Source organism: Apteryx mantelli, chromosome 6 (assembly GCF_036417845.1).
Source record: "Apteryx mantelli isolate bAptMan1 chromosome 6, bAptMan1.hap1, whole genome shotgun sequence".
Taxonomy (NCBI): domain Eukaryota; kingdom Metazoa; phylum Chordata; class Aves; order Apterygiformes; family Apterygidae; genus Apteryx; species Apteryx mantelli.
This window is the reverse complement of record NC_089983.1, coordinates 16,846,389-16,864,860: the sequence shown is the minus strand read 5'-3', so window position 1 is coordinate 16,864,860 and position 18,472 is coordinate 16,846,389. Positions and strand designations below refer to the sequence as shown.

General features: G+C 37.6%; 1 protein-coding gene across 1 annotated transcript in view; it reads right to left on the bottom strand.

The window, feature by feature from the left end:
* Nucleotides 1-551: 551 nt before the first annotated feature.
* HECW2 (HECT, C2 and WW domain containing E3 ubiquitin protein ligase 2) overlaps nt 552-18,472 on the bottom strand; it is a 120,971-nt gene continuing 103,050 nt past the window's right edge. The window contains exons 21-28 of the mRNA XM_013952299.2: nt 16,637-16,789; nt 14,422-14,520; nt 13,012-13,141; nt 12,308-12,454; nt 11,465-11,579; nt 10,509-10,594; nt 9,003-9,115; nt 552-3,238 (exon numbers count right to left, since the gene is read on the bottom strand). Coding sequence (XP_013807753.1) covers nt 3,127-3,238; nt 9,003-9,115; nt 10,509-10,594; nt 11,465-11,579; nt 12,308-12,454; nt 13,012-13,141; nt 14,422-14,520; nt 16,637-16,789 — 955 coding nt within the window. The 3' untranslated portion in view covers nt 552-3,126. The remainder of the gene's footprint in view (nt 3,239-9,002; nt 9,116-10,508; nt 10,595-11,464; nt 11,580-12,307; nt 12,455-13,011; nt 13,142-14,421; nt 14,521-16,636; nt 16,790-18,472) is intronic.

Here is an 18,472-nt window from a genome sequence, read left to right as displayed (position 1 = left end):
CGGGACCCTTGTGCCTGCCACTGCACGTCATAAGCTAAAGCCCCATGGTTGCTCGCTGCACTCGTCTGCAGGACACGAAAGTTGTTTTTCACTCGGAGAAACGTTTAATGGGAATGGCTTCTCACACGGAAGGGAGACTCTTCCAGTCAGGAGCCGAAGATGCGGGTATGTGGAAAAGCTCAGGCTTCATTTCCTATGCTTTCCCACTACTCATCTCTTTAGAGCGCCAGCGTTGCTCACAGTATCAGAGGGCGCCAGCCAAGCGCTCGAGGCAACCTTGGGAGCCATTTCTGGGCAGCCAACTTCTCAGCACTTTCAGAAAGCATTTTTCCGGCATCCCACACATGATGTTGGCAGCAAGGGAGGAAGCAGCAGCTTTTCCTTAGTCTTTCTCAGTTCTAATGCTACATGAATTCCAGACTTTTTTTTTTTTTTTTTTAAAACTTTCACCTGCCGCACTGGTGATCTTGTCAAATCTTTACAAAATCCTGGATTATGACAACTAACTTCAATTATTTGTATATGCATAAATACAGAACAAATGTGTGTGGTAGATTTAAATAAAAATTGACAGATGCATTTATTATTTCTGATTTGTACAAAAGCATAACTTAAAGACAGACTAGTATAAACTTCTTTTGTGCCAAATATTTAAACTTTTCATTCCAAAGAGTTTCTGGTTCAAAGCTCGTAGATACAGTTTCCACCTGGGAAATCACCTTCTTAGACCACAGATAACAGTATTGTAAAATCAAAATTCTGCTGTCCCTCAACCAAGCAAAAGTTGCATTCTGCTCTGAGTGCCAAAGTTTCAGCTACTCAATGAATTGACCGTATGAAACAAGCCATGCTGGAGTGACGTGATGAAAAGTGAATTTGCCTACTGCTCAAGATGTGCACTAACACCTGTGACATGCAATCTTAGCGAAGACTGATAAGTATATGTGTGAAAGTAGGATGACATGTTTGGATTTTCCTTTGCTACTTCACACCAGCCAGAAGTAGCGTAAGAAAACTTGTGTTACTTGAGTGAGTCCCAGATGTCATGCAGAAGCTGAGTTTTTCCTGAAATCAAAGGATGCTTGCTTTCTGATTTTGCAAGTGGGTTTTCCTTTGCAGAGGTAGCATTTACTCAGTAAGCCTGATGGGTTTCCTCAGTCTTTGCTGCCACCACCACCACAATTGCACCTGCCTTCTGACTTGGAGGGTAGAACGGCAGCCTCTGCTGACAACATCTTCAGTGATGTTCACCTCCATAGGAAAACACTCCCACAGAAAGGAGTAGGATACTTCCTCGAGGTGCCCCTTCCAGAGTCTCCAAAATGAGCATGTTAAGTTTACTTCAAAACCTACTTCTCCCATGAAACAGCGCTTGCTGTGCTTCAGGGCTATCAGGAGGACCAGCATAAAGCTAGCTTCATGTTCTTGTCATCCAGTATCCAAGTGCAACTTTCTGAATTTTTTAAATATGCTGGATGTACTGAATCTCAGCAACTGTACAAGAAGCCGCGCGCAGCTGTGTACATGTTCCACATGACCATCTGGAGGAAAGTACCAAAAATGGATACAAGCAAGCCTTGTGTATTTCGGCAAAAGTAAGCATAAATAAATTGGTGTCCATGCAGCATTTGATATGCATTTGATAAAAAAAGAACTCATTCAAATAACACTTGATAAGAAAACTACTTATCAGTGAAAATGCAAGCTTAAAAAGACTATGAACAGTTTACATCTTGTAGGTGTTCACTGATATGGGACAGTGGCATTATGATCAGTGGTTCACCTTAAAGTAGGTTGCTCATGGATTTCCAAATGAGCTAGTGTTTTATGGTGCTGTACAAATAAAAAGTTGCGGGGAATGTATGAAATATCTGTATTAAACTCCATTACATTAAGTTATCCAATGCATGAAAAATGACCCAGATGCATTTAAAATAAATGCATATTACAATATCACATATAGTAAATATTATAAAATTATTACTTATGTGCACAGTCCTGATATCTATAGACATGGCACCGTGAAGAAAGCCTGGTTCCTAAGCATTTTTATAGATACTTGAGAGTGATGCAGTTTGCTGTCAGTCAGATCATAATGTCCCTTCAACTTTGGTACATTCAGTGCAAAATATTTTGGGAGTTTTTTTACCCTTATAAAAATAAAAGGCATTTTTTTCCCTTGAGAGTGCTTAAAGAATAAACACTAGCACAATGCCTGTTTAAGCATGGAAAGTGACAAAAACAGAAATAGCATTTTAGTTTGCTTGTTTCCTGTTTACACTCTAAGAAACATAATATAATGAACCTATAAAAATAAACAGAAGTCACTGTGTAAGGATTTTTCCTGATATGCTGTGATAAATTGCTAGTTTCTTCTTAAAATAGTTTCCATGCAGTATAAAGCATAAAATCTGTCTTATTATGTTGTTAAGTTCATTTTATAACAGCTCATTTTTTGCCATACACACCACTTGCATATACAATTCCACAAACCTCCTTTTAGCAAGCCGTTGTCGTGACATCCTTTGCTGCAGGTGGTCCTTCCAATTCACTTCTGCCCCAGGAAGCTGAAATCTATGGTGCACACCATGCAGGCACTCGTAGTCTTAGGTATAGCAAGTACTGGATATTCTATTATAACATATGGCATATAATAATGTACCTTTACGAATCTTTCAAAAAAAGTCTATTGTGTGATTTTTCGCTAATTTAGTGGCGGGGGGGGGGCTGAATGATTTCACATTTTGACTTGCATTTTATATTCAACGCCTTTGGTGAAATCCAGTTTTCAGGTACGTCAGTCTTGCTGTAGCCATGTTGATCACAACACAGGATCGCATTTCTTGTTTTTTCGGAACACAAACAGAAAAAGTTTGGCAGTCCTGAAAAACGGTGGATTGCAAGACTTGGCTTTCCCTGCACATCAGGCACACTCTAGTGTCACTGTAGAGGATTCTGCCACTGCCACAATGTGTTCAATCACTTCATAAGCTCATTCATGGAATCTCATTATCTGAATTGCATCATGAAACAATTCTCCTCTAGGAAATCCAATACAAATGTTCGTTCATTCTTTGAGAAGACAGATCCACAAAGTCCAACGAGCTGGGCACTGTGGTTAGTGTATCATTCAAGTCCAAAAGTACTCGTCTCTTCAACTGCTGTCAACAGTTTTTCATATAACATAGAGAATGACGGATAAGGGGGAAGGTCCAGACGATTGAAACAAGTGTGAGCCCTGGGGGTGGGGGGGAAAGAAGAGGCCAATCAGTACACTATTCAAAAAGTTCAAAACAAAATACACAAACTGATATGTGCTTGTGCAGAGACGGGCAGATAGCCTTCTTTCAGAAGACGTACTGTCAAATGACATTTTTTAGCCAAACAAATAGTGAGGTGTAATCTACTTTTTCTAATTAAAATAATTCAGTAAGAAGTATTTGTCAAGGTCTTTAGAACCACAGTAATAGCTCAAAAGGGGTAGCGTAAATTTTATCCATTAAATGTGCATTAGAAAAGAATGATATAACATGGTACAGTTTGAACAGGATGTTCTGAAACCTTGGTTTTAAATGTATCTTAGGAGAAGTAACATTTTTCTCTGCACTGATGATACTTGATTACTATATTGGTAATCATAAACAGGCCATTTCAGTACGATGTTATTGGATTTGACGAAGTATTAAAAAAATACATGTAATGTGCAGAAAACAATCCTACATTAATACAGGACAGACAAACCAGATCCTTTTCATTGTACATTTCCTCAGCTAGTGTGTAGATTGTGTTCCCGGGAAGTTACTTCTTGTGCTGATTTACACTTCTACAGATGTGGCCCAGTAAGTCGATGACCTTTAGAATAACGCCTTCTGTCACTACACGAAACTACGCGTGTACCTCTAACATACCTTCATGTGCTCTTAAGATATAAAATATGTGTTTTATTTCTGTTTCCAAAGTCTGCCTACCTCAGTCTTTTGATACACTTTGAACTGACTCTTGAAACCTCTTCCAGCAAATGCAAAGGGGGATTATAAATGTTTCTGCTCTTAATAGAATAATGGACACCACTGCCTGACCTCAGTGCAGGCTAAGGATAATTATTCCTAAAACACTAGCGTGGATGAGCCTGCTCTAGTGAAATAGATTGCAAAACTGTTAATGTGGTAGGTTCTTGAGGAAGAAATTCTGGGAGGAAAAGCTAGAGGTAGCTTTTCCCCTTTGAAGTTCTTTACCGAAGTCTCATTTTAGACTTTGATTGTAGAGGATGAAAATCTTTTTGTATTTTGGTAGGTCTCTGTTTAAAAATACCTTACTCTTTTGCAATAAAACAGACCACAGTTATTTAAACACATTTCAGTAGATAAACAGAAACATTTCCCGCAGTGACCTGCCCTTCATATCATGAGCCATATTAAGTATAAATGTATAATGTCAATGGAAGGACTGAACAAGTTCCTGCCTAACAGCAAACACAACTCTTCATTTGCACTAACCACTCCCAGCAATGCGAGCGTCTGCAGCAGACCTGTAACGAGCTTTCTCAAAGGCAGAATGTGCCGCCTTCCATGGGAGCAAATTTATTGCTTTCTGTTTTAAGTGCCTCTCAGATCCTAACTACTGGGATGGAACATGAAGTGAAGTAGGTTAACCTCATTTGTTAAAAACACAAAAGAGTTCATTACAAATCCTCAGTGAGGGTGAAACATTCACTTAGGTAACAGCCTTATGGTGTCATAAAAATATTAGGCTTGAGAAATGCATACACAGAAGAAGGTCACACTATCATTAGAAACACAGTCTCAACATCAAGAATGCAATCCCCTAAAAAAACAACAACAAAAAAAAGTACTGTATTCCTCCCCCCTCTCCAAACACAGTAGATTTAACAGAATACTGCTCTCTATAGCAGAGAGTGTTTCCTCACCTTGTATCCCAGGGGCCTGATACAATTTTTCCACCCCACCATCCCTCCAAGGCTCTTGGAGAAACAGGGAGAGCCAGCTTTCTCCGTACTCCTTTTTTCCCTTTCCAAAAACCTTACAAAGTGGTGCCTGTGATATGGATTAAATCATCATTGCATTTCCTGCAGAGTGCTTCTTTTCTAGAAATTCCCCTTTAGAAGGAAGAGGTCAATTTTAAAACTGGCAGCAAATGGGCAATTGGAGCAAGGCTGTCAAGGTGGCTGGAAGACCTCAGCGATCCCTTGAGTTCAGTGCAGACTGTGGAGGAGTCTTAGGCAATGAACAGTCTAACCACATGCTTCTGCTGCTGGGGACTGACAACCACTCATTAGAACTATGGGTCATGCTGTGTGGGCTGCAAAACCACAATTTTTAAAAGACATAGTATATAATTAGCAAGGGATTCATTACAAACTGGTTTAATACTAATATGGTACCTTGTTTACCTTTATTATGGAAATGAGAATTGAGTTTTATCTTAATTTTGAGGGTAAATTTGAAAATGCAATCACCTACTTTGGAAAACCAAATCATTACAAAGACAAAAAAGTTAAGATCTTGGTCTACTGAGGAAATATATGCTTTTCTCACCCTAGCCAGCAGCTGTGTCAATCTTCAATAAGAAAGATTTTTCTTTGAAAAAGTATTTTCCCATTCCAACATTTCAAATCACGTGGACACTAGCTATTCATCCTTCTGTACTCACATTTTATGACAACATGACAAAATATCCTGGTTGCTAAAATCTAGAATTCCAATTAACCTCCACTTCATTATAATCTGAACAGCATTACAGTAGTGAAATAGAGTGACTTCAGGCTAAAGCCCAGCAGTAAGACAAAAATATTATTTGCATGTGAATGATCATGTGTGTTTAAACTAGTCCCTATATAATATACAGCAATGGAAGCTACCTGGAACACAACTAACTTCTCAGCATGTAAATGAACTGAACGAGTTACAGTCTGCTTATTGATTTAGTGTAATGCACAAAACGATGAGAAAAAAAAGGAGTAAAAGTGGCATCAGGGACAGCAGTAGTTAAGCTAAACTCATAATAATGAATCATTTTAGTGCCTTTTACATGTTACTGACTTACTACTGTAAAAGACTGATAAAAGTTAAGCAACTTGACATGCATTTGACAGAAATCTCAGTATTCTGATACAGTGGAACAGATTGTACAGTAGTCAGAATTTGGAATTTATGTAAACCTCTAATGAATATTTCTGTGTTTATAGTCACAGCTGGTGAGACCACAGTCACATAGCTAAGTAACTATATTAGCTGCCTTCAGCATCTCAAAATCAGGAAGAAGAGATGGGGAAGGGTATTTTTTATGTTTTCAGCTGTGCAGTAGTTATTTTAGAAACAGAGGGGAAAAAACAACAAAATTCACTGACTTGTTATTTGAGTCCTAGCTTTTGCCACCCTCGCATCAAATATTATCAGATTTCACAAAGAATCCAAAGGGCAATTTGCAAAGCATAACACTCATACAAGTGAGTGAGGGTGCCTTAACACAAATGCTTTAGTTATCTGAGAATCAGTAAGAGTCAGAGCGTCCTAGAGCAGCACTTGCAGTGGATCCAACGATGCTTTTACAATGCAGGGCTTGCCTGGAAACCTCCTGGAAGTTTACTACGCAGGGCCTTCGGTAACAGTGTCTTAGCTTCAAGCCAGTACTACCTGCTGTTTGCGCGGTCAAGTCTTTGAAGCTGGCAAGACGCAGGCTGCAGCTGGACTGCACACAGGAGCGAGGTATTAAAAGTGCAAATACTGCTTTCTGCTTAGGGCTTCCATTTAAGCGTGAACAAAGCAAATCATTTATTTTCTATGAGATCAAGGCTCCATGTATGAATGCCAGGAATTGCCAACTCGTGACAACCCCATGGTTGTCATAGATGGTTGTTTATTTTAATAAACAATTGTATTGCTTGTTTATTTTAATTCTCATATTTATAAAAATATCAAAACAAAATCTACAGAAACAAAAGCTAATGTTTGCGAAACAAGGGAATCATAAATTAAACTTTAAAGGCATGATACATTCTCCTAGGCATAAAGGTGAAGAGCTGGCATTTTCCCAGCACCTGCTGAGCACCCTACAGTTGTAAAGATTCTCAACACACTTCTCCACTGTGCTCCACAGGAAGCAGTTTTATCTTCTAGCCAAAGCTCTGCATAACCTTTCCAGAGGAAATTCTGAGCATCGTTTTGGGGCATGAACTGACCTTTTCTATATTGCAAGCTGTACCTGCTAGCACCAGAAAGTTCAGTATTAGAGAATATAGGGAAAGACTCCCACAATCTCTTGTTACTTACACTTATGATAAATAAGAACTAAAATTTTGATGTTGTAAATAATTTTAAAAAAAGCTTTTTCTTTTTAAACCAAATCAAAGGTAGCCCATATGTCAGTCATAATCAAACTATAAGGTAGACTTACCTGGCTGAAGCACAAGACATTATTAGCCCCCCCGAAGATACTAGTGCATTTGTTTTGAAATACTCATGTCCAGAATTCACTTAACTTATCTTTGATCCTCAGTTGCCTGGCTCCCACTCGTACGGTGATTTGGCCAGATGGCTTTGTTCAAAGGCTACCTGCTGTGTCTGGGGCTTTCAGCTACACAGCACTGTTTCTGTTTCTTTGGCTTTCTCAGTGTGGTCCAAATCGCAGCCTGCAGGCAAAAGCCAACCCACGAGATGCTTCTGCCTAGTTGCCACTCTTAAGCTGAAAGAAACAGCTAAGGGTTGTTGGTCAGAGAACCTCTGTGTGTGTTGGACAGCAGCCTCATGTCTAAAAAGAGACTCTGAACACAAGTGCTTCCTGAGGCATGTGCGGAGATTCGGGGTGAATTTCATCCTATGCACGGATCAGCCCAGCACAAAGCTACCACCACAACCTATGAGAAGCATTCTAAAGCTGAGATCTGGTTTTGTGGAGCTGATTCACCTACACTCTGCACACTAATCCGTATTTCTAAACAACATAACCTGTTCTAGAGGCAAGAGAATTACAGACCTGGATGAAAGGAAACTGTCCAGAAAGGTACCAGCCTCCTCACAATATAGGAAAGGTTAGAACCCTGTAAATTTTGTCAACGAAGTGTCATGCTAGATGTTTCTTATATCACTCATATGTCATTAATATAGTCCTGAAATTGTTATCACTGATCTTTTACCACAACTCTTTTTCCTGTCTTTACAAAACAGAAAAAATAGAAAAGCAACTTTTCTTTTTATCCTTTTCATCCTATTCCTCTAAACATGTCACTACTCAGTTTAAATGCCTCCTCTTGTCTTCAAGGCCTTGCACAACTCAACTCCTGCTTTCACCTTGGACTCTTATTTTCTTCCTCTACCCTTTTCACTTATTTCCATTGACCCTACTTGTTCTCCTCAAAATCTTCCATCTTCTCTTGTCACTGTGCTGCCTTTTAAGTCAAATGGTTCTCTCCTCAAAATACAAATTTTCTGCAGTTCATAATTTGTCTCTTCCAGATTTCTATGCACTCTTGATGTCAGACAAAGCATGAAAATTACATGACTAAACTACACTGTAACAGCTTTAGGTTGCTAATCCAAAAAGTCTGACACTAGCTTTCACTTAGAGAAAGTCACAGGCAGTGTTTGATTTTAACTTGTATTAATCTTTGCTCCTAGATGATGAACTGCACATTTAGGAATTAAATACTTGAACATATAATCAGGGTATCTTTGGAAAAAAAAATCAATGTTAGAAGTGGTTATAATTCTAATATAATTTACATAACAACATTAAAATATATATGTCAGCCACAACTACAGTGCCTTGTCCATCTTATGAGAAAAAAATTGAGTTCCAAGAAACATGGATATATCACACACTGCAACAACAGGGAAATAAATCATCTTGTAAGGCATAGTATATTCACATATTCAATTACAACTTGTTTATGCTTTTCAAAGAGCTTATCCATTACCCCAATAGCTAATATTCTAAGGGATCCCTAGCATTAACATCACTAATACAATTCACACACACAGTCATACCTTGGAAGAGCAGTGATCTTCCCCCACTTCTCTACGCAGAACCTTCTTGGACCATTGCTCCCCCTTAAAGAGGCAAATCCTTCATAAGGTATGCTGGATGTGCCTGTAACAAACTGCCGACACAAACAAAACATCACGGATACAAATTTATTTATATCAGCATACCCACTGCAGTGCAATTGCTTATGTAACAGCATTTGCAAATAAGGTAATTTGTGAGCCATAAGTAATAAATGCTGCTTTAAATGCAGGATAAGGGAAAACAGGCCCTATTTCCTGATAGGACTCTAGGAGAGACAACTTCCTAGATTAACTTTCTCTAAAGGCTTCTCTTTGAAAACCAGTATAAGAGCAATTATGCTGCATGAATATTGTGGAGCAAAACATTACTAATGTCAAGTTACTTAAGCTTAGGTCTAAGTGAGTTTTTCCCTCCTGTGTTTATTCTGTATTAAGAGGAATTAATAGAAAAAGCAATCATGTATGATAGTGGGCTTTATGTTAAGCCTTTGGACATGTGAATTTCAATATTTTCATAAACTGTATTAAATACTATAAGCAAAGGACCAAATTCTGAAGGGTGGGCAGAATGCCTGCTGACATTAGCCAAAATGCTGTCTGTTGAGCAGATTTAGTTTTGAACCTGCCATGAACAAATCACAAATGGTTTTTGACAAATCAAAGGCTACTTAATTTTTAATGATCTGCAATATGATAAAAACTTTTGACACAGATGTCATAGGAAAGTATGAAGGAACATCTCTGGCTCTCCATCAAATGAGATGTCCTGCAACGCTTCTCACAGATTTTTGTTTAATTACTCAGATAAAAAATAAAATGTTTTATCATATTCATACAGCTAACTCAATGTGATGCGAATTCTGAATTGTTAGAAAAAGTAATTTGATAATATAACTAGAATGTAGTAAGGTTTAGGAGTTCAGGGTTGTTTGTTTCTTTATAGATATAACAGAGGTACCTGAATTTGATAAAATGTAACTCGATAGTAAACCCACATGCATAAAATTCCTTTGGATGTTTTGTTGAGGTTGTTGATGTTCAGCAAAAGGAATTCTGCAGGCTGACTTTGTGAAAATGGAATTGGATTGATTTTCTGGTTTTCACCATCATTTTCTAATTTTGGATACCTTATCCAGCTTCCATCTAAGCTTTCTCCTTTCTAGGTTATATAAATATTATTACAATTTTTATTCAATAGCAAAAACTATAACAGTTTTCCTTTTCTAGCTCATTATAAGCCTTAATGTATTTTTAATCAATCAAGTACTTTTTCTTAAGTGTATTTTTTAAGTTATAAGGTAATAGAAATATATGCTGTGAGTTTTAGTCACTTAAATTACTACAGTAAGCCTCTGAAGGTTATCAAGCTATTCCCATTAGCCAGTATCGACATTATTTTTGGATGTTATAAACCTAGACAGAACTAGTTTAGTATTTAACTTTAATGATACAGAATATTTCTACAGAGATCAGCTGATTTCTTACCTGTAAAAGTCTTAGTCGTTGTTCATTGTTGAATCTTTCCACAGCAGCCCAGAACCACCGAATTACAATGTGATTGTCATGATAACCTGTTAAAACAACAACAGGCTTTATACCTCTAAGTGCAACAAAAATGGTTGAGAGAACACTAGTAAGTTCTCCTAGCTCAGCCCTGGTTACAGTATTAATGCCATATTTCTTATCCAGTTGGAGCAAAAGACAAGAAGTGAGAGAAAACTACTATGAAAAAATAACAAATCAAATGCAGGAAATTAATTTACTGTGACAAAAAGAAGTGAAATTTCTTTTGCAAGCATTTCTTCCATTAATCAATCACTAACAGGAATGCCAGTTCTTGGGGGGGGGATTTTATATATATATTTATATTTATATATATATTTATATATATACATACACACACACATATTTATATTTATATATTTTTTATTTATTTTAATATTTTATATATATTATTTATTTAAAAATTTTATTTAAAATTTGAAATATTTAAAGCTGCAAATGATGCTGCAACCATCTCTCTCAAAACAGTTTCCACCTCCCATTTTTCTCAACAGTTCTCAGCTGCCAGCCTGCAGTCCCCTGGGATTACTTCTAATTTCTCTTGAAAGAGGAAAAGAGGTAGATCCTATAAAGCACGGTTACTATTTCCATTTGACTCCAGTGTCTGAGTGGTACACTACTAGGGCACTATGAGTACAGTACCCTCTGTGAAGATGACACTTTCATTTCCTATGTTGTCCAGACAAAAAAATGTAAGGGGAAAGCAATGAAGCAGACTAAAATGATCTAAAACATCTGCTTCTAATGCAGATGTCACCAGAGGACTTCAGAATCAATTACTAAAGATGTATCTCATAGAATAATATATTAGTGTCTTAGCATCTGGGTAATTCCAGATTCCCCTACACTGTGAGTGAACAATTAAAAATTAATGTTACCTCCTCTATACTCTGTGTTATTTCTCCAATCACTCAAGTCTATTTCTGCTGTTCCAGCTATAACCAGTTCCAGTTCTCTTGCATCAAATACAGACACAAGCCTGGCATCAACCACCTGTAAAATGAAATAAAACGTGCGTTAACATTTCTCATTTATTGATTTTTGACTCCTGTAAACAGGCTCGTCTGTTACAAACACATTTATCAGGTAATGTAGTGGTTTGTCTCATGAATAAGAATTAATTTTTTTTTTTTTAAGGCAAATAAATGGACAATTTTCCAACTATGTATTAAGGTGCAGGTCCATTCAGTTTCATTAGAGGTTTCATTCAGTTTCATTCACAGCTTTTGGGAGAAGTTTATTAGCAAATAATACCCAATTATTCTAGGGCAAATTGAGTTCAGTACATTCAATTTCATTGTCCAAAGCAAAACACGTAAGAGAGAAATACCCTGAAATACAGTCTACTGTGTTACGCTCAGTATGGCATGTACTCAGATGCGATCATCTCAAAGGCCCAAAGAAGAAACAGACTGCTCACTTCTGCAAGTGTTCACTGCTACTCATACAAATTATCAGCAGTAGTATTTTCCAGGTTTTTAAAAATATAACCACAGTATTTAAGTCAGTGATTAACAATGATATTTACATACACACAGATACCTATAGGGGCACTTCTGCCTGCATATGTATCTGCTTTTGGGGACAGTATATTTGGGAAACATATATGAAGAGGAAGACATTTTGAAGGGGGACAGTATATTTGGGAAACATATATGAAGAGAAAGACATTTTGAAGAGATACAGAAGTATAGTAAGTTCCAGCTTTTTTTGTTTTTTACCTCATAGAAACCACGAACTAGGCTTTCTGTCTGTTGTACAACCCCTCTCTCAATTCTCCATTTCACCATTCTTTCTATATATTCTTTCTTGTTCTTCTCAGTGACTGGGATGTTGGCACCTCCTGGCTTTAACTCCCGTTCTGTGATCTTAGAAGAAAATGACAACAAAGTATTAAAGACAAAAGGAATAATTATAATTATTAAAACTTTTAAGTTGAATTCCTCAATAGTATTAACCAAGGCTGACTTTAACAAGTTGGAATTCATGAAATGAGAGAACAATTTTTTTTCCCCACAAGATCATATTTAGCACAAAATATGAAGAATGAGCTGGAAAGAAGAAACAATCTTTATAGAGATTAAAGTAGTGAAATCTCCCAAATAATATCTTAACCTAAGTGTTGTAATGATATGTCTGAATGCTAACTCCATTGTAATTAAATTTAGGTGAACTACCATCAGCAAAGCAATCCAAAATTTTTGTATTTTGAATACTCTCCAGAAAATCATCATAACCAGAAAGACACGTTTGACCGGTTACAAATAATTCCTCCCAAGGTTTCAACATTGTTTTCATCAATGAGAATTTTATAAAAACAAGTTAAAATCATCAGGGAATGACAATCATTTTTCTGTCAAAAGAAATGGTTATCTAGCAGTAGAATATAAAGAGGAATGGAAATGAAAGCAGGAATCTTGCACACCTGCCCAAAAACTTCTTCATTCACAGTAAATGTGAGATCTAGGATATCATGTATATCGTTGTCTTTCATCCATTGCAAACTCTGGTGAAACTCCTCATCAAGGTATTCCAGGTCACTCAGGTCACAGAGTCTAACATAAACAAGATGAAAACACACAAATATAAATGACAGCAGCAGTGTGCACTCAATAACAGAGCTCTGACAGTACAGTCCGGCAAAACAGACTGAGAATAAAGACAGCTAAGAGAAACAGCAATAGAACAAAGACACTATTCCAAACCTCTGTGTGTTTGCCTACTAAAAATAGCAGTTACTTGCATAACTCAAACTGTTGTTTTGCTACTGTACAAAACTCCAAAATTTGCTAATTTAAAGATACACTGCTTTTCAAGCTTATGCTGTTTCTTATTCTGAGTCTGTCCCATATTTTATATAAACACTATTTCTTCATTTGAACAGAAATTATGAAAATACATAATACTTATTTAAGAAAGAAAAATTTCAAATCATAAACGAAACGTTAAGTTTTAATAACAAGCAACTGCTATCCTTACTGCTTATGTTCCTGCACTGCCACCTCTCTTGTCTCTTTGTTGTGCAAAGTCAGTTCAGATGGCCTGCTTATCATGGAAATACCTTTTTACCTTTTGCAATATTTCCCTTAACTGGTCCTTTTACAAATCCATCTTGTGAGCCAACTGGCCTTCACCATCTTTAACACTTACTACTCCAAGCTTTAAACATGTGAGCTGTGAGTAATATTTAATACTGCAGTGGCAATCTCGGCTATTCTTGTTAACTCTGTGTAACATCTTGTTATGTGAACTAGTACAGTGACACAAAGTGAAGCACTCTCAATTCATTACGTTGTACACCCAGACATGCTGCGTAAGTGCGGTTCTCATTGTCTCAACCGGAACAGTAGTAGTGGTTCTGAAAATCAGGTCTAAAGTATCTCAGAGTAAAGCATCTCAAAATGGAGATTGCCAAAAATCAGTCTACCTCTGAGAACATGGGTCTTGCTGCCTAAGTTAAGTGATTCATATCCTATCCTATGAGTCATTAGAAGACATATGAATAAGAACTCTATTAATATCTGAAGAAAACCACAGCATGTCATTGTACAACTTCAAATATAAGATTTTATAGAAGAAAGATGATACCATGGCTAAAACAAATCATGAGGTTTTGATACTGATCAGGAACAACATATTCTGCGTTATTAGGTACCTGGCTAATACCAGAAGCAGAAACAAGTAGGCTTGTAAAAAAGTCCTGGTTTAAAATGAAATGATAGAATTATTTGTAATGGCCTGTCTTCTTGGGAAGGAGAACTTCATAATTTATCCCTACTCAAAATGGCATCTTCCATAAGGGGTGGGGGGAAGGAGACAGAAGACTTCTACTCACATTCGGAGGAGAGCTTTATAAAAGGGCCGTGTAAAGAAGGCATCAAGTAAATACTGATGTATCAGAGCAAGACCAAGGATTCGACCACTAAACCTGAACCTAGAAGAGAAAGAGTTACAATCACTGTACTGAAACTTTGTGGTTTGTACACTGCTCTGTCATCAAAACTTACATATATTTCCAAACAGCATTTTAAAATCAGATAGCTATGTCAAATTGTGGTATTTTGTTTCTTCTTGTGTTTCTTTTACATTCTTAGTAAGGCACAGAAAAAATGCAAATCTGCAGGGTGTGGAAGATCCCTCAGTTATCTGAGTTGCTACTTTTCAGAAATGTCGAATCCATATTAACCCATTCTACCCCTGCCAGACTAGGCTCTTTATAAACGCATAGCTTCCAAAGTGATAGCCAATGTCTGCCTGTTTTCTGTACACTTCCTGCATAGGACTAACTTGCTTTCATGTCACCAAGAGGCTGAAGGTCTTTCTACTCTTTCCCAGCCTGACAGGTGTTGCTGGGTTTCTCTTCTGCTTAGGGGGCTTCTTGCTCTCTCTTCTGACTGGTGATTATGGAGTTCCATATATAATTTCATGAACAGTGGCTGGAAGCTTTCTTACATATCTCGCTCCTCTCCAGCCCCATATCAATATGATCTAAATGATCTCCTCCTCTCCCCTCTCTCTTTCTTCCCCTATTATCTTCATTTTGCTGGATGTACAAGGAGGACTGGGGTAGAGTTTGACAGGTCTGAGATCAGATGGGTCAGATGGTAATCTTGTAATAGGAGGGTCTTTGCAAGTATTCCCATGACAATAAAGATCCATGGTGAAAAATCCTCCACATCTCTGGAACTAGATTTAAGTCTAGTGTTCTTTTTCAAAGAAAACAATGTTTTTTAAACTTTCTGTTCAGATGCATCCTCAGCAATGCTTTACTTGGGAAGATCAGGGCTTTATTACGCTTGCCTGTACGCAGGGTTTGAAAGATGAGAATGTGACACACACAGCCATCTCCTTCCATGCAAAGCTACTGGTCACAGCTGCATTCTCTCAATTCTCCCTGAAGCGGTTACTGGTACCGGCTCTCCCAAAAGAGAGGGGTCATGCCTCCCTTGCCCACAGACAACGTCTCTGGTCCTGCATTGCTGAACTCCAGGATGAGTGCACTGTTGGCAGAAGCTGTGCAGCACCTAAGTTGTTTTTCTCCCCTTTTTGCCAGACTGTCCTGCTTTTCCAATATGGTATGTGCCATATATTGTTGCAGTACTGGAGCTGAACAGGTAAGTTGCTTCAACTAACTGCACTGGATGCAACAGGCATTAAATTTGCCATGTATTTTTAAAGCTAGTAATGAGATTCCTCTCAGATACTCATTCTTCACAACTGGCTTCCACTGAGAAACCAGCCCATATCTGCCCTACACAGATGAGCAGTTGCCGTTCCACTGTTACTGTAATCTAAAGGCCTACAAAACAGAATTCTCTGCTAATATTCACAGCACAGCTTTACAGACTTATGAAGATGCCATAGTTTAAATCACCTGAGAATGATTTAAACTGGATCATAATTGTGAAAATGAGATTACATAAAAAATATTAAAAGCACTTAAAAAATTAACTGTTTTTCTGTTTTCATTGTGAAACCTTGCCAACTATTCTAAAAGTATGTGTATATGTATAGTTTTGGTTAAGAGCTATGCACTATCAGCAGTCTTTTTTTCCACCCACAATTAAGATAGCTCCATAGATTCCCATCCAGTAGATGTGGGCTTTTTCCCCCACACAGACCTCTGCACCCTTTAGGAAGTCTCAAACAAATGATACACAGTAACACTTCTTTAAAATCTCCCCTCATCTCCTAAGTTGACCAAAAGCCAATGTTTCATGCACTTTTTCTTTTTTAATATGCCCAAGGGGTTAATATTGCTTTCACAAAATGACTGCTAATGTACAAGAAATGCAGAAAGTTGTGTTGTGAGATAATCCCATGATACACATTCCAAATCACAGTTTTGCTGACCTTGTGAGAAATAAGATAATCTAAAACCACCACAAGAGAAAACAAAATGAGGAAAGTCTAAAGAAATGCAATTATTTTGCTGCTGGTTAAAAAGATCAAATTATGTGTTACATGTCTGAGCAAATATGAGCTGTTCTCCACAAGTGGGAACATCAGAAAAGACATCTGAAAAACAAAGAAAGAAAAATAATTCTTACCACTCATGGTGATTGTCTACAAAAGCAGACATGGGACTTATTTGTACTGTGTAGGTATCGTTGGCTGAATATTCAAACAAACCATAGTACGGATTGAAGAGCTCTCTAGACACCAAGAAAAAAAACTCTCTTGAAGGTCCACTGTAGTCCAACCTTTAAAGAAAAATGTAACATTACTATAAAGTGTTTATTGCATACAGATAAACACTTTTATGAATCTACATTCCTTACATTACATTTTACATTAAACTTTCTTAAGATTTTAACCAGAACCCCAGTCCTGCAGACTGCTTAATGCCAAGGGATGCGAAGTCCTTGTGGAGCTCTTCTGAAATGGAGTGGCTTGGAGGACTGGAAAGAAACGTTACACAGATGGCCTCCTCAAAGACTTTGGCTCCATCTATAATGGTCCTTTTGCCATGGGAATCTAATCAAATAATTCTGGTAAAGCAAAGGAAACATGAAAAGAGCCAATATTAGACCTATCTGCATCTGACAAATTAAGGATGAAAGTGAACAACAGTCATAGTCTGTCCTTGCAGACTTGCGACAATAGGACAGCTTGAGGGGGTAATATTTCTGTTTTCCCTAACAATATCATCTGAAATTACTTCAGTGATTAATCTTCCTTGGTCTAAATTCACTCGTCTGTCTTCCAAACGTCAGTGCAATTAAATGTCTTCTGGAGAGTGCATTTCCTTTGGTTTTTGCTATTTCTAGATTTCAGTACTAATGGACAAGGAATCTAAATAACCCCTTCTTCCTGAATCATAAACAAACTCACTGCTGACAAAGCACTGAGACTGAGTTTTGACATTATGCTGTGGGTCACCAGTAAAATGAATTAAGTACGAGGTTAACACTTTGGTAGAGGTGGAAAACAGAAAACTAGAGATCTTCCTGTACAGAAATTATTATAATCATAACAGATATAAAGCATCTTCTGAAGCTTGAAGAATTCATACTTGACTTTTAAGGTCTTGCTTTAATACTAAGGCAATGCACACAGATGAAAGTATTGCACAGAAAGTCGGCTTCCACATAGGACTTCTATTACTAATGTTTTGTCTGTCTTCTGTAAAAGCTTATTAGCTGCAGATGAAAGGGGTTTGTGAGGATGAAGTTGTCAGGAAAGTAAGGGTTAGGTACCCTAATCAAGTTGAGGACAGAGTCTCTCTCTTCTGCTGAGCGAAAAACATTTTCCCTTCAGTCACTTGGAAGCACTTGGCTTCTGTTAAGCTTCAGAAGCGAAGTCCTGAAACAGATTCTCAACCTGGCAAGAAGGGCAGATTCCATCCTCAAATTGCAGAAAGAAATAATAGTCTGATATCATGGGCAACTGTTAGATCTTAATTTGGCACAAATACCGGATCAAAAAAAGGGTCATCCAGAAGATTCTTGCAAACTCCTGGAATAGTCAGAATCACTATGAAATCTTAAGATAGAATAGAAACTGTGTGCTTGACTACCAGCCAGTTCATACAGCTCCCTTTGTACATGGCATTACTGTGAGTCACGTTAAATAAATCAATCATGGGAGTCCTGCACTGTCAGTCAGATTTATCCCACAATTAAAGGCTTGGCACAAGGGTGAGAAAACTTCATACAAGAGGTATGCAACCACACAACAGCTGCAACTGTGGGGCATCTGGGTATTCAGGGGTAGAGCAATATGTTGTTGGCAACATGATTCATGTCTCCTGGGAATCACCATTAATACTTCAGATTTGCCACTCTTAAATGGGAGGCATCTTCTGCCATGAAAAGCAGATTGCAGAAGACTCTTTTGGTGAAGTTTGTTATTTTTCCAAGCCACCTTAAGAGGAAATAGGGCAT